We start from the raw sequence: 22,832 nt of genomic DNA on the forward strand, positions 1-22,832 counted from the left end.
AAGGACCATTCTTAAAGATTAGATTATTTTAGGACTGCTTTGAAGATTAGATATGAATAATTACGAAACAATTCTATCGTCTTACTACGTGGAAACAAGCAAATGGATAAAAAAAAATATCAGGTTAACTGCCTGAGTGCTTGAATAAATGAGTACAAAAATGAATTTTAAACATACTTTATTTACAAATATCTAAATACAACGTTCCATACAAAATATATACATGTGTGTATTTACATATTCTTTATGAAGTCTATTGACTTGCATTAGATTTTGAATTCATGTTTGGAAAACTTTCACGATTTCTTCTCAAAGTGAGCATTTAAAAATACTATGGACATAGCCTTGCAAAAACAAATAACATGCTAAGGCACAGAAAAGGAAAACAAAACAAAACAAAACTAGTTTACAACTGGAGGTGATTAGAAAGGACATGAGGCATCTCACGCACTGTTGTAGGAAGTGCGTGTTCACTGATAATGCAAGCTGGATGGAAAAGTTCCTAAAGTTCCTAATGTGACAATGGTTTGTTTCTTTACAGCTTCTGCAGTTTTCGGGCCAAATCTGACAGTGCCACAGAGGCTCTTTGCCCTTTATGTAAACCAAAATACTACTGTATTTGGTTAATGTCGACAAAGAAACGGCTTCTAAAATCATGATCTCTTCACGAAATCGAGGCAGAAAAACCGTCTGGGGAAAAAGGTAGATCCTTCTGAGATGGCGCATCTTCTCTGATCTCAGGAAAACTCTTTGGAATCTGCTGTAAGTCTGTAACCGATCAAGGATTCCTTACCGCCTTCATCCACCAGCAGATCCACTAATACGTGCGGCTTGTCATAACCAAAGGAGGTGGTCGTGTTTCTCAGCATTACGGACTCCTGTTCCTCGGTCTTTATTTCAGGTTTACTACTTGGGGGAAATTCTGAGTCCGAGAAGCTCTGCGATTCCACAGTGCCACTCTCGGAACCATTTCTGGAGTGATAGGAGTTTAAAGCCACAACACAGGTTTCAGACTGGTTACTATTTGAACGGACAGAATTCTCTCTCATTACCGGGGTCTGAGGGCTATCAGGAGCCATGTCAGAAATAGTCCCTTCAGGGGTCACCACTTGTAGTTCTTCGTGGTGTCCCATTTTTTCCAGACTGTCTTCAGCGGGCAGATCGGAAATTGTCGCTGGAGACAACTGCTCTTCCCAGACCATCTTCTCATTTTCTGAGACAATCGGTTGGTAGGTGATGGGTGATACACATTTTGATTCAGATTTTGTCTCCGAAGAGGCATTTTTCACCACAGAGAGCTAAGGGAAGAAAAATAAATGATGAAACATAATGAATTATTAAACTTAAGTGCACATCCTTAAAAAGAAATGCTCTAAGAATAATGGTCAATGAAATATACTACCAAATGGTATATTTATGGTAATAATATAATGGCATCTGGTGGTTGCCTTTTCTTGCTTTTTAATAAAATATGCTATATTAAGATTAAAAAGAAGTTTTTAGAATTTTTAAAAAGTCATCCGCCATCCAACTAGTCCATGTTGCTTTTTCTATGTGACTTCACACGTATGCACATTACATCTATAGCCGGAGAATACCTACTTATAGAATATTCTCACCATTCGCCTTCATAATTACAATTTTTATTATAATCTTCACTGCCTCCTGATTTCTCTATCCTGATTGATTAACGTAATTTCTCTAATCGTAGATATTGAAGTGTTTCCTATTTTTATGATTTATGGAACGTGCTGAAGTGAATATTTTTACACATCTTTTTATTTATGAAGCGGCTTTATAAGAATAAATTCTTGGGGCACCTGGGTGGCTCAGTCAGGTCAGTGTCCCGACTCTTGATTTTGGCTCAAGTCATGATCTCGTGGTTCATGGGAATGAGCCCCACGTTGGGCTCTGCACTGACAACAAGGAGCCTGCTTGGGATTCTCTCCCTCTGTCTCTCTCTCTCTGCCCCTCCCCTGCTTGTGTGGGTACTCTCTCTCTCAAAATAATAAATAAACATTAAAAAAATAATAATAATTTCTTGAAGGTAGAATGACTAAGTCAAAGGCTGTGGCACGTTTATGACACTCCTACACCCTCTACCCATTATATGTTTACCTTCCCACCAGCGCTGGATTACTTTTCCCACTTTCTACCAGTTTACTACTAGCGGAAGTACTGAATATTCAGGTTTATTTTTCCTTCTCTAGTGGGTGTAAAGTTGTGGACTGCAACGTTGCGTTCTACTTAACTACTTACTTACTTAGTATGGACAAATACTAGAATTCACACGTGAATTCTCTCCTGTTGAGAGAAAGGTGTTTTCAATACAAATTGAAAAGTCTCCTTTGCGTATCATGGATATTGTTCCTGTTATATTTCATCCAAGTAGCTACGATCCTGTTACCTGTAAATGGGCTTTTCATTGCATAAAGGCTTTTATTTATTTTTGGAATGTTTATTTATTTTTGAGAGAAATAAATCATGTTTATTTTTGAATGTTTGTTTATTTCCCACGAGGAGGGGAGGGGCAGAGAGAGAGAGGCAGACAGAGAATCCCAAGCAGGCTCCACACTGTCCGCACGGAGCCCGACACAGGGCTCAGACCCACGAACCGTGAAATCATGACCTGAACCAAAGTCGGGACGTTCAACCAACTGCACCCAGGGCATCCAGGCGTCCACACAAAGGCTCTTAAATACTAGACATTAAAATGTGAAACTTCCAGTCTCATGTGTGACCGCCTTTTCTTCTACAGTCCAACCATAACAATAGTGTTTCTGTATTTTGAGATTTTCAAACGTCATGCTTTCTTGATGCTGGGCTTTGGCACATACTGTCTCTCAGTACCTGCATAAACTCTTGTCTTTCCATCAAGATTGCTCAAGCCTCACCGCCTCTAGAAAGCCCACAACTAACCAGCACCCTCCAAAGGTGGATGAAGTCCTTGCTGGCCTGTATGGAAAGCTCTGTGTTTGAACACTGTTCACTCACTGAATACTTATCTTTTTCTCCCACTACTCTTGAAGCTCCTTAACAGACTTATCCAATCGTGTTCTTGTTTTGTGCATATACGAAAGCACACGATGTGTAGTAAAAATTATGGGGTTTTGGATGGGTGGTAGATTGAGTGATTGACGATAGGTGATACGCTGCTGATCATCATTCTACTTAAAAAATTAAACAACTCTCAAAAAGGTCCAAGTTAACGTGTTAGTGTATACAATTAAAGAAAAATATTTAAATATTTTACCAGGGACTTTGGTAACATGATGGTTCTTCTCTTAAAGGGATTAATCTTCTTAGTGTAACAACATACAAATACCACGACGAGAACTACAAAAAGGAAGAGAACAGCAACAACTGGAACCCAAACAGAATCTAAAAAAAAAAGGGAAAAATCACAAATTAGAATTAAGATGGAATGCTGCTGTCTCTGTGAAATAGTTATAAAGCCTTAGTGCTTTGCCCGTCACGTGATTAATATGGTCCGGACTGCAAAGAGCACTTGCCATAGAAGTCAGATGAGGTGATCAAAGACTCAGGAGCCTGTCCTAGAGACCAAGGTGATTCTTTCCAGCTCTGCGATTCTCCACTTTCTGCAACCATACCTTCATGATGCAAAGTGGCTAGAACAGATTTTTCGTAACAGTTTTCTTGCTTTTTTATTTTTTAATCTCTTTTCACGTGTACTTTTTTTGGAGAGAGACGGACAGACAGACAGACACAGAGAGTGAGTAGGGGGAGGGGCAGAGAGACAGGGAGACACAGAATTTGAAACGGACTCCAGGCTCTTGAAACAGACTCCAGGCTCTGAGCTGTCAGCACAGAGCCCGACGTGGGGCTTGAACCCACAAACTGAGAGATCATGACCTGAGCCGAAGTCGGACGCTTAACCGACTGAGCCACCCAGGCGCCCCTCAACAGTTTTCTTCATGCCCTGAATATAGGGTGTTTCCAGAGTTACAGTTTTCTCTCCATTAACAAGGCAACAAGGCAAAAGAAAGTTTAAAAATCGATCCCTTAAAAAATTCTGGCAATATCTATACCTTTTAAAATAACTGAATCCCACTCCTCAGAATTTTGTTACATTTTATAGTCACTTCTAGATGGCAAGTACTTGTAAAGACACACAGACAGGAGCTGTTGCGCAGGAACTAGGTGCCCTTCAACACAAACCAGAGACAATAACATACAATGGGAAAGATTTGTTTCAGAGCACATTTATAATCACTGCTGTGTATTCTGCTCTAATGCTGCTTTTTATTTTCAAAGCACAATCTTCCGCGTTCTAGCTGCACAGTCCTCTCTTTCAAATGAACAGTCCTCTACAGATCACGGTGGTGTTTGACCTCTCTACCGGCATCTTATTACCTTTGATTTCGATTTCAAAGTTACCTTTTTGGAACAGCGACTCTGGAAATTGCTACTAAGGGAATGCTTGTATAACACATTTTATAGGATGTGGAAAAAACGAAGTTATTACGGCAGTAAAGATCAGATAATGACATAACTAACATAAGCGCTGCGTTTAGAAGCACAGTCCAGGGCGCCTGGGTGGCGCAGTCGGTTAAGCGTCCGACTTCAGCCAGGTCACGATCTCGCGGTCCGTGAGTTCGAGCCCCGCATCAGGCTCTGGGCTGATGGCTCAGAGCCTGGAGCCTGTTTCCGATTCTGTGTCTCCCTCTCTCTCTGCCCCTCCCCCGTTCATGCTCTGTCTCTCTCTGTCCCAAAAATAAATAAACGTTGAAAAAAAAAATTAAAAAAAAAAAAAAAAGAAGCACAGTCCAGGCAGGCAAGGAAACTGAGCCACAGTGGTGCCACCATGTGGCCACCGTGCCAGCCCAGTTTATAAACCACATTTTAAAAAACTAAATCTAAGGCATCTGCATTATTTCGAATTTTGTGTGTTAGTAAGAACTTTATTTTTCAAAACAACACAATCCAAGAGAGTGTAAAATGCACTGCATTGCTTTAAGTCACCTATTTGAAACCCTTGTCCTAATGATCTAAAAGTTATCAATATTAGGGGCGCCTGGGTGGCTCAGTCGGTTGAGCGTCCAACTTCAGCTCAGGTCACGATCTCGCGGTCCGCGAGTTCGAGCCCCGCGTCGGGCTCTGGGCTGATGGCTCAGAGCCTGGAGCCTGCTTCCGATTCTGTGTCTCCCTCTCTCTCTGCCCCTCCCCCGTTCATGCTCTGTCTCTCTCTGTCTCAAAAATAAATAAATGTTAAAAAAAAAAATTAAAAAAAAAATAAATAAAAGTTATCAATATTAAATTTTAGGCCTTTGGTCTAGTTCTTCAGCCTAGATTCCCATTCTTCAAAAAGGTACTTGTAACAGAAAATTTTTGTTCCCAGGAGATATGTTCTAAAAGCAGGCTGACAATCATATATACACAAAGACAGTTATCAAAGCATGATCTATCATAGAAAAAATCTGTAAGTAATCTAAAAGTCCAAAATTGGGGAACATTAAATAGAATACACGTTCTACATGATGAAACAGTCTAAAGATATTAGAAAATAGAATAAAGTATGTGAAATAAAATGGAAAAATACTTATAATAAATACTTAAAGCAGTACACAAAATTATATACACTATACAATATGATCACAGCTATGTAGAAAAAGAGAACAGGATGAGAAAAAAAAAACACCAAACTGTAACTGAATATTTGGATGACAGAACTATCGATAATTTTGTTTTCTTCTCGCTTTTTAGATTTTATAAATTACCCGTAATGAACATTTAAATTTCATAACTGCAAAGAATGGCCCTAATTTCAGCTAAGGTAGGTGCCCCTTGAGAATGTTAGTCCTAAAGTTCTATTATATGTACCCCCTCACACAAAGAAAGTATGATGAAATAAACTTATTTTTAAATAAACTTATCAATATTTATTTTTGGATATTAATTTCTAGTATTTATCCAGTTCACATCACATAAGCCAATGAATATTTTTGCTATTCAGTTTTTAAACTTGCCACCCCCACAAAGAACACTGTAATGGGTATATAACACCTTGCCATGTGGAAATAGTTAAGTTGGCTTCTGTCGCTACGTGCAATCCTGAAGTGCACGCAGTTTTAGGTGTTGTATTTCTTTCTTTCCTAGGTCAAAAGGTCATCATGTGGCTTTCTTTAATCGGCCATTTTATATCTTTTAATGCCTGAGAAATGAGCTTATTTGTACTTTTGAACTTCTCTGAGGAATGGAACCATTGCAGATTTTTAAACGAACAGAGATTTATTGAAACTGCCTCTTTTCAACACCTAGCTCGCTCATCACTCCCTGTATTTAGGACAAAACCAGCAGAAACTTGCCTTCCATGTGTTTGTCACCCAAAGTGGTAACACAAAGTTCTTTGGACTGTTCAGTTGTAACAAGCCATGTTTCTGAGAATCCTTTTGTCCAAGCACAGTACTCAGAATCCAACGAGGACACTGGGACAGTTAGATAGCACTGAGTCTCATTGCAATTATCTTCCTCTACATCCGTTTTATATGAGGTCTGCATGGGAACAAACGACAGTGAAAATGTGTGGCTTCTTTTATTCTGCAAAAACAAACAAAATCACCTACATTTACCTGATCAAACCCCTGAAGAGAATATATGGGATGAAAGTTGAACCATGTCTGAAAATAGCGTTGTGGATATCAAGTAGTAAGTCAATTTTGTTGTTTCAACACAGCATTATGAAATATCTCCAGTAAAATGTTCTTTTTAGGGATCATACATTTGAAAACTCAAATAGCAAGAATGTCCACTGGTCGTCGTTAAACCAGCAAACATTCATTAGTCCCATTCCAGTAGTGCTAGAAACAGGTGGGGAGAGCTATAAACCCATCTGTAGGAAGAATAAGAAAGGTATTTTGCAAAGACTGTAGCAGCTCTTGGCCGTGGTACACAGAAGGGACCGAGGCAGTCTCTGGCAGTTTACCATTCATTCCGCCAAAGTGTGCGCATCACCTGTGCCAGGTAGGGCCTGAAGACGCGAAGGTAGGACAGCAGTACCTGACCTCAAACAACTTCCGCCAGAGCCGAAAGAAATGTGAGTGATGAGTAGTGCAAGGGGGACCGTTAATGGAACTGGGAATATCCAAACCACAGAGGAGCAAACAATCTTCCGTGTCAGAAAAGACTTCAAAGGGGAGATGAAATGCCAGCTGAACACTAGAAAATGAGTAGAAATTTGCCAAAGGTGAGTGGGCGGAGAAGGGCATTCCGTAAAGAGCACGGCACCCGCAGGGAACTAAGAACACAACAGCAGTTCGCCAAAGCACAAATACAATTCGGGTGAGAAGGGACGGGGAGACAGAAAGCTGGAAAGGACGCAAGAGGCCAAATCACGAGGGTCTCACAGGCCACGCCACGAGAGGGAATTCAGGCCTTAACTGTGTGGCTGGTGGGGATTTGCTAAAGGGTTTCAGGCGGTGAAGTACTATGGTTAGATGTGCACGTCAAGAGGACAACTCTGCTAAGCATCTAGAGTCAAGTTTTAAAAATCTAAGTCTGATGTCACTCCTCCCGCTTAAATCTTCCCAGAGGCACAACACCTCAGTCAGAATAAAAGTCAAATCCTTCCAGTGCCCCACCGGATGTGGCCCCCCCAGTGACCTCTGACCTCATCCGCTCCCGGGCTCTGCTGAGTCCCGCTGCTCTTCACGTGCCCAGTGTGCTTTTGCCAGATTCTCTGCCTGAAACATTCTCCCCAGATGTGCCCCCTGGAGCTCACCTCCTAACCTTCCCCTGCACTGGCCGCAGTAACACCTTCCCTGCTCCAACCACCCTACCGAAGACCACTAGCGCCCCCAATGCTGCTGCCCATCTCCCCCCTCCCTGCTTTGTTTCTCTGCTTCGCGCATCACCAGAGGTTTGTCTAGAACACGCAGAGCATGTGCTTGACAAACACTATTAAATAAAGCAGCGGCAGTGCCGTGGAGAATGGATGGACTAGCACAATTCCAGTCCAGGCGTGGGCTGCACACCGGTGCCAGAATGCAAGTACATCCCCACCGCAGTACTGCTACTTTTTCTTTCCAAAACAATGATTTCCGATCACAGCTTCATGTTACGTTACATCACTACCAATGCAGAAGGAAAGATTAAAATGATCCTCACTTTGCCAGGGAAGAAATAAACAGGTTTAAGATCCTCAAACAGGACCATGCTGTTAAATGAGGCAAAGACACCAGTGCTAGTGATGAACTCCAAGCCAGTTCCCTCCACCAGCACTCGTTTAGGTCGTGTTTCTTTTCTTTTCTTTTTTTTTTTTTACATTTATTTATTTATTTTTGAGAGAGAGAAAGACAGAGCACAAGAGGGGGATAGGCAGAGGGAGAAGGAAACACAGAATCCAAAGCAGGTTCCAGGCTCCGAGCTGTCAGCAGAGCCCGATGCGGGGCTTGAACTCACAAACTGTGAGATCATGACCTGAGCCGAAGTCAGATGCTCAACCGACTGAGCCACGCAGGCACCCCTAGGTCGTGTTTCTTAACAAAACCTATGGTAAGGTCTATGATCCGTAAGTCTTGTCTGAATGTTCATAAGCATTCTACTATTGTTACACTACATGCGGAAACAACTTCGCGTGAGCAACAGAAAACCTGCCATTTTGGAAAAGATGAAATGGAAACACATACTTCATTTCCATTTATTCTCAGATGCACCTCGTACTTGAATGAGTAACAATTTTCTTCACCATATATGGCTACTGGCTCCATTCCACTTATAATAGCTAAAGGGTGAAATATGTCAATAATGATGTGTTTTTCCATGTTTCTGATGCCCAGTTCAGGTGGTCCAATTTTCCCTGTGGTTGGGGGAGGGGGGGCAGGGACAAAAAAAAAAATGCAGAATTAGTATTCACCTGGAACTTTATAATACATTGCATAAAACTGCCAAAATCAATCAACCTACTCTTTCTGTTGTTGTTCTAATGCAGGATCATGTTTAAACCATTCCACAAAGATCTAGATGATATTCTATATGTTCTTTTTTTAAAAATTTTTTTTTTTCAACATTTATTTACTTTTGGGACAGAGAGAGACACAGCATGAACGGGGGAGGGGCAGAGAGAGAGGGAGACACAGAATCGGAAACAGGCTCCAGGCTCTGAGCCATCAGCCCAGAGCCCGACGCGGGGCTCGAACCCACGGACCGCGAGATCGTGACCTGGCTGAAGTCGGACGCTTAACCGACTGCGCCACCCAGGCGCCCCTCTATATGTTCTTAATAAAGGGGCGCCTGGGTGGCTCAGTCGGTTAAGCATCTGATCTTGGCTCAGGTCATGGTATCTCACAGTCTGTGGGTTCAAGCCCCACGTCAGGCTCTGTGCTGACAGCTCAGAGCCTGGAGCCTGCTTCGAATTCTGTGTCTCCCTCTCTCTCTGCCCCTCCCCTGCTTGTTCTCTCTTTCTAAAATAAATAAACACTTTTAAAAAATAATTTAAAAAAATGAATGTTCTTAATAAATGTTTAATTAATCTCAAGCAGAAAGTATTCTTATCTAACCTAAACTTCTCTTTAGCAGTTTAAATTCTAGTCCTAAAGGAAAACAAGCAGTTGGGTCATGAGCTCTGGTCCTGAGTTCTGGTAAAAAAAAAAAACAAAAAAAAACCAAAAAAAAAACCCTTACCATAATAGAAGCTCTGTTAAGTTATTTTTCCTTTTCCTTTGGTTCTGGTAGATTAAAAAGGAAACCTGTTCTCTAAAAAATGTTTCAGAAAAGGCATTTTAGTTACCTTTGAACACTCACTGAAACTCTTTGTACCTCCGACACCTATAGATGTCTGGCATGAGGTTCTTATAAAAGTTTGCTAAATAGATTCAATTTTTAGAGTGAAAATCAAAACCAGATATTTATTCACTTCACAAATATTTATTATGTGTCCCTGATGCTTGAGACTTTGCTGGTGAGCCATTTACCTATTCTTCACATATTTATTGCACACTTACCATGTACCAGGCAGGTTTATTTTTATCTTCAGGGCCTGGCATATTTTCTAGCACATAGTGTGCCCTTGATAAATCTGTGTGGGAAAAACCTGATATACAGATGGGCACAGTTCACAGATGACAAAGGCACGGGCTCGAGGGAATAAAATTATTTCAAGGGCAAGTGGAGGAAGGGCCAATGGAAGAGACTGGGTAGGCACAGCTGAAGCGTAGGAGCAGAATCAAGGCCATAGTGGAAGGAAAGACACGTGGCAACTGAAGAAGGGAGAGAAGTTGAATGGCAAGGCACAAGGGCATAGAAGACTAGGGAGGAGTCACATGATTAATCACTTCTTTACCCACAAGTGAAAGTAGGAGAGCTACAGGTAGGATTTCAATCAGAAAAGAGGAATTGGTGCTGAAGATTCTGGAGCTTAAAGTTATAACTCAGATCAGGTATGCCATGGGGATGCGATGCTGACAGGAGAAAGGGCTGATAATCACTGGGGTTGAGGAGACTGCAGAAATCTAAAATTTCTTAATGTATTAAGTTGGTATATAAAATTCCCAAGGGCCTTGGGGACTGGGCACACGGAGGAAGAACGAGAGCAGGTGCCCCTGGCCTCGGTAAGTGTAACCGAGCAAGGAGCGTTGGAGGAGGGGAGCGGGGGAGGCCGGTGCAGAGCCCAGCAGGGCAGCACCGATCCGTGTTTACAGGGAGTAGAAATGCAATGGTTTAGACGGGGCAAAGTGATGGGCACCTCTCATCCCTATTTTGTGGAGCTCAGGGAAAGAGGAAGATACAAACTCCCTAAATTCTTCCAAAGGTTTTCTGGGCATTGCGATAATTTTTAGCAAGTGCTAATAAAAGCAAATACATACAGAAGACGTGTGTCAGTATTTTCAAATTTCAAAATTCTACTCACCTTGTTTACACAAAATAAATTCTTTGGACTCTGCATAGGCTGATTCTTTTTGTCCAAGTCTAGCTTTAATTCTGGCCCAGAGAGAAAGCGATGGATCGGTAATTGCGGAAAAGATATTACAAGAATGATGAGAGGTATTGCAGGCATCAATCCAGATTGCCTCCCTAAAATGAAGACGAGTAAAGAAACAAGGATAACTTTTGTTAATCTGTACACTTCAATCATCTCTGTCTGTGCTTTGCTTTTCACTCACAGCATGGAGCTGGTAGCTGGTCGAAAGAGCTAAGAACAGGACGGAGAAGCCGGACAAAGGAGGAAGCCCTTACTCTGGTTAGAAGTCCTATAAATTCCTTTACAATAAAGAGGCTCAATTCAAAATACAACACCTGAACAAAGTACATTCCATATGTAATTGTAAAAAATCTGGTCTTTAAACAATTCTAGATTCTATTAATATCGATAATCATTACTTGATTGCAGAACCTAACACATTACAAAGACTCTTAACAGGAACTCCTAAAATTGTTCTGAAATTCTCATCTTTCTGCTAAACAACACATTCACTATGGCAAGTAAGATGACCTCACTTTTAATACGAATTCTGAGCTTTATTTGTCATGCCTTGAAAAATTCTGAAAGTTGCTGAGACTCCTCTACTTGAATTTGACAGGAAGAAGAACTAAAAGGCAGGAAGTCTTGTGAAAATAACTAATTTGCATCCTTAGAGCTTCTGGAAGTCTACAAGCAGTTTAGGAAGTTCTGCCACATGGGAAAGGAAGATGATGGGGCAAAACACAGTCATGGAAAGTACAAAGACCTAGGCAAAGTAGAATAAAAAGGATGAAAAGAGTTAACACTTACCCATAGTTCTTTACCTGTACGATAAAAACAGGGGTCTGTGACATGGTCGGGTAGTCCCAAGATAGGACAGTATTAAAGTTATAGGCCTTAATTTCAATATTCGTTGGTTTTGGCACTGTAAGAGATTCAAAAAGTAAAATGGGTAATTGTAAGAAACTAACATTAACATTAGAAAACCTCACAAAGAGCCATGGTAGCCGAATACGTATTTTGAAGAAAGGTAGAATTTGCCAGAACAGACTATACAATTATTTAATTGAGATGTATAAAAATTAATTTTATTGGAAAATGTATAGAGTTCTGATTCACTTTAAATTACTGAAACAACACTGGGATACACGGGAAATACAAGTATCGTAAAGGCCATAAATTCCTCTCATGTTTTGGGAGTTTTTATGAACAGATGCACTACCTGTTGTAATAATAATCCTGAATTCATTTAATCACTAGCATTTCCTATATTTGATACCACAGATTGCCTTCAATGTCTAGAGAGCTGGCTACCCCAAGCGATGGCCAATTTCAGTCTAAAATACCATCCGGGCTCTCAACTCTCTACCCGGTATCGTTACACACGTTCAGCACCTCGTCTCTAGCCCAGGAATAGCAGCCTAATAACGGCCTGAAGGAGCCATCCACCACTTGAGTTTCACTAACATTTTGCTCTCTGGGGTGTGCAGGGCTTTTCACAAAACACGCCCAATATTTCTTCTCCCTTTTGCTCTTTTAAACCATTTTAGAAAGGGTTTGCTAACGTGGGAGTCCCATGAGAGAACAGGCAGAAGTCACTTTAACATCTTGTTACTATTTGTGAAAAGCAGCCACGTATTCCCCCCTGCTCAGTGGAGACGGCTGTTGTCTATCACCCCTTGGAAAACAAACATACACATACATCTCCTCCCTTCCTCCTTTTCTTTCTCCTTCCTTCTCTCCTACCCTTCCCTTCTTTATGAGCGAACATGAAGATACAGAGTTGGTGACACGACCTCAATTTTAAGATTATTCAATCCTACCTATCTGAAAACCATTAAACATAATATAATTACAATTAAAATAAATGAATAGCAATGTGGTCAGTGCAGTGGCTTACAAACATAAGTCATCATCAGCCTCAAAAATTCTAAAAGAGGGGAGCCTGGGTGGCCCAGTCAGTTAAGCGTCCAACTCCTGATAACAGCTCAGGTCTTGATCTCAGGGTCATGAGTTCAAGCCCTACACTGGGCTCTGCATTGAGCATGGAGCCTACTTAAAAAAAAAAAAAAAAAAAAAAAAAAAAAAAAAATCTGAGAGCTAAAGTGTTTTTTTTTTTTAAAGGTACTCCAGCTGATAATGATGATTACTTAGGGTTGTATAACGTGGATGGGCTCCAATAAGAAAAATACTCCCTGGGCTGGACATTAGGAAGTGTTGGGTTCTTTCTTCGCTATACTGCTAGTCATTTCAGATTTCCTGATCTGTCACGTGAGGTGTTAATTTCACATATATCAGGTATTTCCTTACTATTAAAGGAAACACCTCCTAGATTTTTTCCCAAAGCAAAAATTCCAATATTCAAATCCAAGCTGGTGCATTGCTTTAATTTCCAATTATTTCACACTCGTATTATCTTTTTTTAAAATCTTTATTTATTTTTGAGAGAGAGACAGAGTGTGAGCAGGGGATGAGCAGAGAGAGAGAGGGAGACACAGAATCCAAAGCAGGCTCCAGGCCCTGAGCTGGCAGCACAGAGCCCGACACGGGGCTTGAACCCACGAACCGCAAGATCATGACCTGAGCCAAAGTCAGATGCCCAACCGACCAAGCCACCCAGGCGCCCCTCACACTTGTATTACCTTTTTAAAGCAGAACACGGATCAAGAATTATTTAGGTAAAAAATACAGACTTATGGGCAATTAAATTCTAAGGTCTTTCCTCCCCCCCCCCCCCCTTTTCTGGCTATTTTCTTCCTTGATATCAGTGGTTTTCAACAAGAGATGATTTTTTTTTTGTACCCGAAGGGACATTTGGCACTGTCTGGAGACATTTTTGGTTCTCACTACTGGGTGTAGTGGTAGGGTACTCGTAATTTTTTTTTTATTATTTAGGAGGAAAAACGAATTTAAAAACAATATTTTTGATACTCCAATATATTTTTCATGGCTTCTCCCGCAATGAATAGCTTTGATTACTGCCAAAATGTCTAACTTCCATATTACTTATTAAGCAGTGTGACAATCTGTGCCAAAAGGTCGAGATTACGAAGCTGGGAGGATGTCTCACAGATTCAGATACTACATACTTATCCTGCGTATGCGCTTTCTGCAGCCTGTGATCAGACACCTGCAAGTTTTCCATTTGCTCTTCCTGAAATACAGCTGACAGCTGTTGGTACCTATCATCTTTGGTTCTCTAAGCAATTTCCTTGCAGGTGAGCCAGAAAGCACTGGCCTTGCCAGATTTAGCCCTGGTTCTTCTCTTTTGCTTTTTGGTAGAGCAACCATGACCCTACTTGGCAGGGGGTACCGGAGCTTTCTTTTTCTAGGTTTTCAGAAATGTTTTTATATGCTTGCACCTTAATTCATGAAACGACCTAGTCTCAAACAGTTTATAATCTGTGGTTGAGAAGGAAATACAAGGCACTCCCCGCCCCAGGTTCAATTCAACATTAATATCAAATAATATCCACACATATACACCTAATTTTCAACCTAAGATAGGTACTGGATGCTAAGAAAACTCATAATGAATCTGAAATTCTCTCAGAAGCCATTTCTTAATTTCCGCCTCCTTTGCCTCTCCAGAGGCTGAGAATTTTCAAACCACCAGGTTCTGGTTCTTATTTAACAGTCATTCTCCTGCCTACTCTCTCTAGTCCTGCATTTTACTCTAAGAAGCAAGAAGAAACCACGTGGCACCTTCAGCACTGCTCGGAGACCTCCCCGCCAGGTCGTGCCGGGCACCAGGCACATTTCCTATTCTACAGACTCCCTGTTCCTGAAAGCCCACAGCGTGGCTAAGCTTTCTGCCTCTGGTAACTAGGACCTGACTTCCTCCAGTTTCCAGTAAAAGTGAGTTCTTCACTGCCTTTTGAATCTCTTAAAAAAAAAAAAAAATTATGCCCAATAGGAATGACTTTTAAATTGTATAGACTCCAACTGAGATTCCTGTATTTGAGAAACAGGCATATAGAAGCCAACCTATATAAGAGTATTAAGTAAAGTGCATTTATATTTAAGAAGTTACTGAATCATAATTATAAAACCACACACAACAGTAGACGTGTATATCAGATTAGTTTTTAATGTGAATCAAATGAGGTTTCCCATAATTTAAGCAGAAGCTTGCCCTGGTTAGACTAGAACAAGGGCTTAAGTCACAGCTTTCAAAGCAATCAAGACAGGCAGGTAGTGGAAGGAGGAGGGTCCAATGGATTGTAACAGACAGGCATTACCATTATAGTAAAGGAGAAACTCGGAAGTAACCTGTGGTTTTAATGCTACCAGAAGAGAAACCGTGTGGTTATTACACATCTGCCTTTGTCATTATTTGCCAAACTCGTATGGTAAACAGCCATGAGCAGTTTTCTCGTTGTTTCAGAATTTTGTGACCTAAAGTTTAAACTGTTATACATTCAGATTAAAATAATGAAGGCTTACAGCAAATTTCTATTCATAAGAAATTTACCTTCTATCAATAAAAATGTGTGGAGAAACAGCAAGAGGATTATCTATAGAGTTTAGGGAGAGATCCTACTAGAGTATCTAATGAAGTTAAGTAATGTTATGGATTTCTCCATCTCTGGAAAATGCCCAACTAGCTTTCTGGGACTCCGGTTGTTTTTGGAAATGGATTCAGTTATTTGATGCATTGTGTCTACAAACAACCCAGAACAAACTTCAGCTGTTTTAAAATCTGCTTCCCAGGATGCCTCTTAGGGGATTTAACAAAACTAAACAGAGGAAAGAAGAATCAGTTCTTTATCACATTGGGGGGGGGGGGGGGAAGGGAGAGTTCTGGTTATAATCAACTGTTTCCTCTTGATAAACTGGGAGAGACAGGATATGGAAAAAGAGCAAGAGGAGGACAGAAAAACTGACGGAGATCAGCACGTGAGGGAGCAGCGCCACAAACAGGGCAATGGGGATGTCACCGAAGACCAAAAGCCAGAACGGCTCTGTCCTAATTGCTGGGGACAGCAGCAGAGGGGAAGCAGGGAACTACAGACATCTCCAGGTCTCTTCTGCGTGGATGCTAACCGGAGAACAGGCTGCACCTGCCCCCCCCATTCCATAACCACCAACAGCAGTCTGCACCGTGACTGAAAAAGCGACAGCCACAGGAGCTCTTCACCAATGTGAACACAGCAGCAAAGACTATAAAAGATGGGCAGAACAGAGTTCTGCAGTCTGAAGACATCCGTTTGACAATCTGCCTGCCAACCTCTCTACGGGAAGGACACGCTGAGAAGCATAAAGAAAGATACAGGGGTCAGGAATTAAATTGTTTTGGGGGATTCTACGCCATCTGACACTACAGGTCAAACACAAATGCTCCAGATGAAAGCATCCAGACCCTTCTGTGAATGAACAACTGTCAGAGAAAAGTTCTAACACTTTCCCCAAATGAAAGATGCAGGGCCACCTGCATGTTTTTACATGCAGGGGTCTTACATGCGTGTAAGATGTTTTTACAAAGGGTTCTTCCTTCATTGCAAACTGAAAAATGACATGAAAATTCAGGGGAAAAAAGTGAAAAATACCAAATCAAGACTTATGCATTTCTTTCCCAGAATATATTATGATTACCTCCTGAAAGATTGTATAGAGCTGACAAAATAGCTATTTTCTTTTTCTTTTTAATTTTTTTCTTTTTGAGAGAGAGAGAGTACACACAAGCAGGGGAAAGGAGCAGAGGGAGAGATAGAATCTTAAGCAGGCTCCATGCGGGGCTCAAGCCCATGACCCCAGGATCAGAACCTGAGTAGAAATCAAGAATTGGACGCTCAACCAATGAAGCCGCCCAGGCACCCCAAAATGGCTATTTTCTTAATGCCTTCCAAATTTTTCTCTTAGCAAATAACAGCATCCTCTAGATTTTTTTTTTTAATTTTCTTTTAATGCTTATTTATTTCCGGGAGAGAGAGAGAGAGAGAGAGGGAGCGAGCATGAGTAGGGGAGGGGCAGCGAGAGAGGGAGACACAGAATCCAAAGCAGGCTTCAGGCTGTGAGCTGTCAGCACAGAGCCCGATGCGGGGCTCGAACCCATGAGCTGTGAGATCAGGACCTGAGCCGAAGTCGGACACCTAACCGACTGAGCCACCCAGCTGCCCAAGCAGCATCCTCTAGATTTAAAAATAAAGACGTTTTAAGAATTCTTGCACATGTTTCTTGCACATGTTTCAAGTGTTCATAAAAGTTTTGTACATGAAAATACATTTTTTTAATTCAAACATTTCAGTCTTTTCGGGCTTTGAATCATCCATCACTTTGTGAAACAAATACAAAAACAGTCTGTTTTCTGCTTCTGTTGCTTTCTTATACCTTCGGAAAAAAAGTGTCAGAGCTAAGGGTTCAAATAATAAAATAATTATTGTCCGTAATAAAATTATTACTCTCTACAAAATAGTTCCTCAGCTGAATCAATACGATCAATACTCTTAATATCTCTGCAGTCTGCTCGTCTTCCTGTGTGTCTTCCGGATCTGGTTTTATCATTCACTCTTTCTTAAGCTGTGGAACCCAGAATACGACAGACATGAATGAAATACTATTCTTCCTCTTCTTCTTAAACAGATGGACATATCAACTAGTGGCTTGTGCTGAATTTATAATTACCCCAAATCCCCCCAGATCTTTTACTCAAACCACCACCCAGTTAGTGCTTATCCAATAAACATCTGCTCAGCCACTTTCTGACCTGAAATGCAGGATTTTACACAGGCTCCCATTTATTCGGTTCCATCTAGAACAAGTGAGCGGCTGAGCCTATTTTAAATTTCTCATAGTTGAAATGGATGAGTTTGATTTCTTTATTTTTTAAATTTAATTATATATATATATATATATATATATATATATATATATATTTTTTTTTTTTTTTTTTTTTTTTTTTTAAGGTAGGCTTCACACCCAGTGCAGAGCCCAACACAGGGCTTGAACCCATGACCCTGAGACCAAAACCTGAGCTGAGATCAAGAGTCGGATGTGCTCCACTTTATTATGCATTGTCTTAGTTAACCCACACAAACCATTGTACAAGGGAGTTGAGATTATTACACATATTTTTACCAATGAAAGAACAAAGGCTTAGAGAAGCTACTTAAAGGCAAGACAGTGTAAAGTTTTACTGGTTTTAGTTAAGAAAAGCTACTGAAGCATCATTTTTATCATAGTTGAATAAAATAAGAAAATGACCTCCATATATAAACTGGAATTGGAGATGATTATTTGCTGATGACTTCACAAGCATCTAATTCAAGTAGTTTTACCTGATTTATCATACTACCACAATTATTATGACGGCCACTGTGAAATCTGAACCATGTAATGAAAGGAAATAATTTCTTTGGAACGGACAACGACTGAATGGGTATCTACCGTTCTGATTACTATGTGTTGGGATAACCCAAAATAAAGGGACTCCCGTAGTAAGAAAACTGTAAGCAAACAGATTCCTTCCTGTCAGGAATTCATTTAATTCTGGTTCAATTCTCCTTCTGTTTCTCTGTCCACTTAAAATGGAACCATTAAAACATTGGTCTAGTTCCTACAACAACGGTGTGCTGCTACATTGTATCAGATAGCTTGAGGTTTTCCTAGATATAGAACCAAACTGTGGATCTTTCAAAGTCCATACGGATCATGTTTCAGAATAAGCTGAAAAAGAAAACTATTAGCCTGTTCAACAAATCTAATTAAAATGCACTGTCGTAAGTATTCTGAATTTCTGAAATAAGTAAAAATAGGATCCAAAGAAAATCAGGAAAAATTCAAGCACACCCAGAACATTATCCTCAAGTCAGAAAAGAGGCTTTCTCTACTTTATCAGTGGAGAAGGTAAGTTAAGAGCCCCATATCTGTGCAGAAGTACAGTGTGCTCTTTAGGTAATACCCAGAGTGGAAGAGAAAACTCTAAGAAGGGAGACACTGATTCACTTCAACATATATATGCTACTTTTATAGGTAAAACCGTATGAAAAGCAAAACACCACTGATTATTAGACAGCACACATGGGTTCATTTTCCCTATCCATTCCCTAAGAAATATTAACAGAAGCCCATAACTGTAACACAATACATTCCCAACCACTTAGATTTTGCAGAGACTGGCTATATTCTCTTGCCTGCCTTCCTGTTCCTGCCAGATTCCCTCATCTGAGATGAACTACTAAATATACCAGTGAAACTCAACGCTATAAGATACACACTGAGTGTGCATTAAGTGTCAGGCACTGGTGAGCCAAGAAAGCTAGCCAAGAGCCAGAAGTAGGTTGTCCTAATGGGTTTTCCTCCTAATCTCTGGAGACTTTACATTTTATTTTATTTTATTTTATTTTATTTTATTTTATTTTATTTTATTTTATTTTATTTTATTTTTTTTTGAGACTTTACATTTTAACGTTTATTTATTTTTTGGGACAGAGAGAGACAGAGCATGAACGGGGGAGGGGCAGAGAGAGAGGGAGACACAGAATCGGAAACAGGCTCCAGGCTCTGAGCCATCAGCCCAGAGCCTGACGCGGGGCTCGAACTCACGGACCGCGAGATCGTGACCTGGCTGAAGTCGGACGCTTAACCGACTGCGCCACCCAGGCGCCCCGAGACTTTACATTTTAAACTAACTTTAAAAGCCTAGGGAACACAGCACAAACTAGGGAAATACACTGTAAAAATCTAGGCAAATGTATTGAAAATGCACTGAAAAAAGGAGGGTTGGGTGGGGGGGGGGGGTCACTAGCTCTTGTGTTTACAAAATGCTGGGGTACAGAAGGCCATAGGAGTAGATGTTCCTATGGGAGCAGACAGGGGATACTCCCAGGGCTGGCTTCAAGGATATGCAAATTGTGTAATCACAAGGGGGCCCACATTGTTCTAGGTGTTGGAATACAAAAAATGGGAGTTACTCGGTTTCTGCTTTTGAGGATCATGATTATACAGCTAACAGCAAGTGCTAGGAACTGTTGTTAACTTCTCATCCCATCCCGTTTTCACAACCATATGATGTAGGTGCTATTGGGCATCTCCATTTATGGATGAGAAATCAAGGCACAAAGAAGTCTGCCCCACTTGTAGAGAGGTCACTGGTACTCAGCAGGGAGCTTGGCAGCTGGGCTCCAGAGTCCAAGTTCTTAATTAACCACTCTGCAAACTGCCATTACCTAGGGCAGCTTCCTTGTCTACAAGGACAGTTGCCGTATATTGTGGTAAGAGCCTGGACTTTCACACAAGCTACTGGAAAGCAAGATAGCCTGGCTCAGGAGGGGCCATACTCAGACAGGTGTGGCACATAGTTTAATGCTCCACCTACATCAGGAACCCTAGATACCCTCTTCCTCTCTTCCCACACCCAAACACCGACTCCTGCTGACTCTGACTTTTAAATGTTTTTCAAGCTGTCATCTCTTCTCCATTTAAACTGCCATTTTCATCAATTCCTCCCGACTTAAGCAGCGGCATAACTGGCCTCCCTCTTTTGGGTCTACCCCCAAACTACTGTGTAAGATGAATGGTCTTTCTAAATGGCTTCACTGATCCTGCATAAAATCATTTGTCTTCTTAAAATCCAGTGACTGCCCACCAACTTGAGCAAGGTATAGTGAGTGAGCATATTATTTTGTTGGCTCAGCATCAGTACTCCCTTCAGGAACATTATTTCTCTTCTGGGAACTCCCCCACCACCAGCCTCTGTAACATGGTCCTTCCCATGCCAGCTGGTGGCTGACCCAACCAAGCTGGGCAAATCAGAGCCTTCCCCTGGGATTCTGTCAGAACGGTGGAGGCTGCAAGATGTCAAAACCCAAACATCCATGGTTCAACATCCATGGTTCCTGCCAAGTAGGAAAAGGTATCCACATCCAGAGTCAATAATAAGCAAAAGAGTGTCTTGGCACTTTTGACTGACTGGTTCAGCTCTCTGAGGCCCAGATGGCACCTACGCCTTTCTAACTGTTGCTTGGATTCTCTAAGCCAATAAATTCTTCTTTTTGCCTAGGTTAGCCAATGCTATGTTGCTGTCTCTTACACATGACAATGCACTTCATTAACTGGTTCCTACCTCTCTCCCTATCTTAACTTCCCTTGTATCCTCACACACCTATTCTACAGTGATAACCCTTAGTATTCCACTAATTCAACATGCTGTTTCACACTTCTCCCTCTGCACACACAAGTGTCTCTCTACCTCCAGCTCCAGCTTCAACTCTGGGGTGATCTTTCTTTGGGAAGTCCTCCCTGAATCCCCTCGTCAGAGTCTGGTACCTCTATCTTGCTTTCCAGTGGCTTGTGTGAAAGTCCAGGCTCTTATCATAATATATGTCCTTGTAGACAACTAAGCTGCCCTAGGTAATGGCAGTTTGCAGAGTGGTTGAGAACTTGGACTCTGGAGCCCAGCTGCCAAGCTCCCTACTGAGTACCAGTGACCTCTCTAAAGTGGGGCAGGCCTCTTTGTGCCTTGATTTCTCATCCATAAATGGAAATGCCATATGGTTGTTGTGAAAACGGGATGGGATGAGAAGTTATCAGTGTGTACCCAGCACTTACTGTTAGCTATCTAATCATGATCCTCGAAAATAGAAACCGAGTAACTCCCATTTTTGTATTGACAACGTCTGGAACAATACCTGTCCCAAGGAATGACTAATTGCTTGTTTGTGTGACTCTTATAGAGCACTCCAAAGGACAGCTGGATACGAATACAGCACACCTAACAGGAGCTCACAGAGGAAGTCATAATACAGAGGTTTGGACCCAGAGTTGGCCAACGGTGCAGGAGGGTGGGTCTCCTTGACCCCTTCCAGGCAGCTGCTAACTGTGGGCACTGAACAGACACTCAAGACTGATGGGGTTTCTGATATTTTAGATTTAACTCTGTTGCAGGAAAGATTCGCTGATTTCACTGGAGTTCCTAATCATCATTACCCCGAGCTTTGGAAAGCGTATTCCCAGCACTTATTTCCGGAGAAATCTCAGCGAGCAGGAGGAAAAAAAAATGCTCGGAGGAACTAAGCTAAGTGAAGAGACGCACAGCCTGACAAATCCGCTCCTGAATAAACACACTACACGACTTCCAGACTTAGATGTAAGATGGCCAGTCACTGCCACTTAATGATTCTCAGTTGGAGAAAGAACAATTCTCTCTTAAGGATTTTGGGTCCACCCTAAGGATATTTAAGTCATGAGCGCTGGCCACCGTCTACAAAATGCTGATCGGGAAACTCACTTATTTGAAAATGACTTAAAAGAACTGGAGGACCGAGAGGCGAGTTTTGTCATTTCGGCAACAACGGAAGAGGAGAGAAAAAGGGAACTTAAGTCCGCGGACGGCGCAGACCTGCGTGGCCTTCCCGGCGGTCGCGAAGACGTTCCGGGGCGACCGGGAACCCGGTGCGAGGTCTGAGGCTAAGTAGGACGCGGCCGCGCGGGGCGTGCTTCCAGATTCCTTAGTCGGGTCCCCTCCGCCCCCCCCCACCGGCCGCCGCCCTGCCGAGAGCTACATACCAGAAGACAGCTCCAGATCCGCGGCGTTAATCTCAGCCCTACTCCCGACCTGGAAGACGAGGACGAGCAGAAGGAGGAGAGCCATGCTGCCCGGGGGTGCCTCGAGGTGCGGCCCTGAGAATAGGGCGTCCAGCCTGCAAGCCGACCCCCGCGTCACTTCCGGACCAGAGGACCAACACTCCAACGGGAGGACGGACCCGCAAGCAGTGGAGGAGCCAGAGTGGAGAGGCGGGGCCAGAGCACGAAGGCGGGGCCCCGGGGGGCGGGGAGACCAGGAGTGGGCCAGGCAGCGGGATAGGGCGGGAAGGCGGGACTGGGGCGGGGAAACTGGGCCATGGGAAGGGAGGCGGAGCCAGGGAGGGGATGCCAGGCGTGGACTGGGCAGCGGGATGGAGCGGGGAAGCCGGGCGTG

General features: G+C 42.1%; 1 protein-coding gene across 1 annotated transcript; it reads right to left on the reverse strand.

Annotated features, from left to right (window-relative positions):
• Positions 1–161: 161 nt before the first annotated feature.
• Positions 162–22,623, reverse strand: IFNGR1 (interferon gamma receptor 1). The gene is made up of 7 exons (XM_025925136.2): positions 22,421–22,623; positions 11,726–11,840; positions 10,865–11,028; positions 8,646–8,815; positions 6,327–6,513; positions 3,254–3,381; positions 162–1,298 (listed from the first exon to the last, which is right to left on the reverse strand). The coding sequence occupies exons 1-7, from the start codon at positions 22,503–22,505 to the stop codon at positions 738–740; spliced, it is 1,410 nt and encodes a 469-aa protein (XP_025780921.2). The 5' UTR covers positions 22,506–22,623; the 3' UTR covers positions 162–737.
• Positions 22,624–22,832: the final 209 nt, after the last annotated feature.

Source organism: Puma concolor, chromosome B2, assembly GCF_028749965.1.
Source record: "Puma concolor isolate L17-30 chromosome B2, mPumCon1.1.hap2, whole genome shotgun sequence".
NCBI classification, from domain to species: domain Eukaryota; kingdom Metazoa; phylum Chordata; class Mammalia; order Carnivora; family Felidae; genus Puma; species Puma concolor.

What these genes read in the sequence shown, in the direction of transcription:
- IFNGR1 (XM_025925136.2), bottom strand. Translation starts at nt 22,505, where the DNA reads ATGGCTCTCCTCCTTCTGCTCGTCCTCGTCTTCCAGGTCGGGAGTAGG. An exon ending in GGGTGACAAACACATGGAAG is followed by an intron (nt 3,382 to 6,326) that starts GCAAGTTTCTGC and finishes TTTTTTTTTTAG; the next exon opens with ATTCTGTTTGGGTTCCAGTT. An exon ending in TCATGTTACCAAAGTCCCTG is followed by an intron (nt 1,299 to 3,253) that starts GTAAAATATTTA and finishes TTCTTCCCTTAG; the next exon opens with CTCTCTGTGGTGAAAAATGC.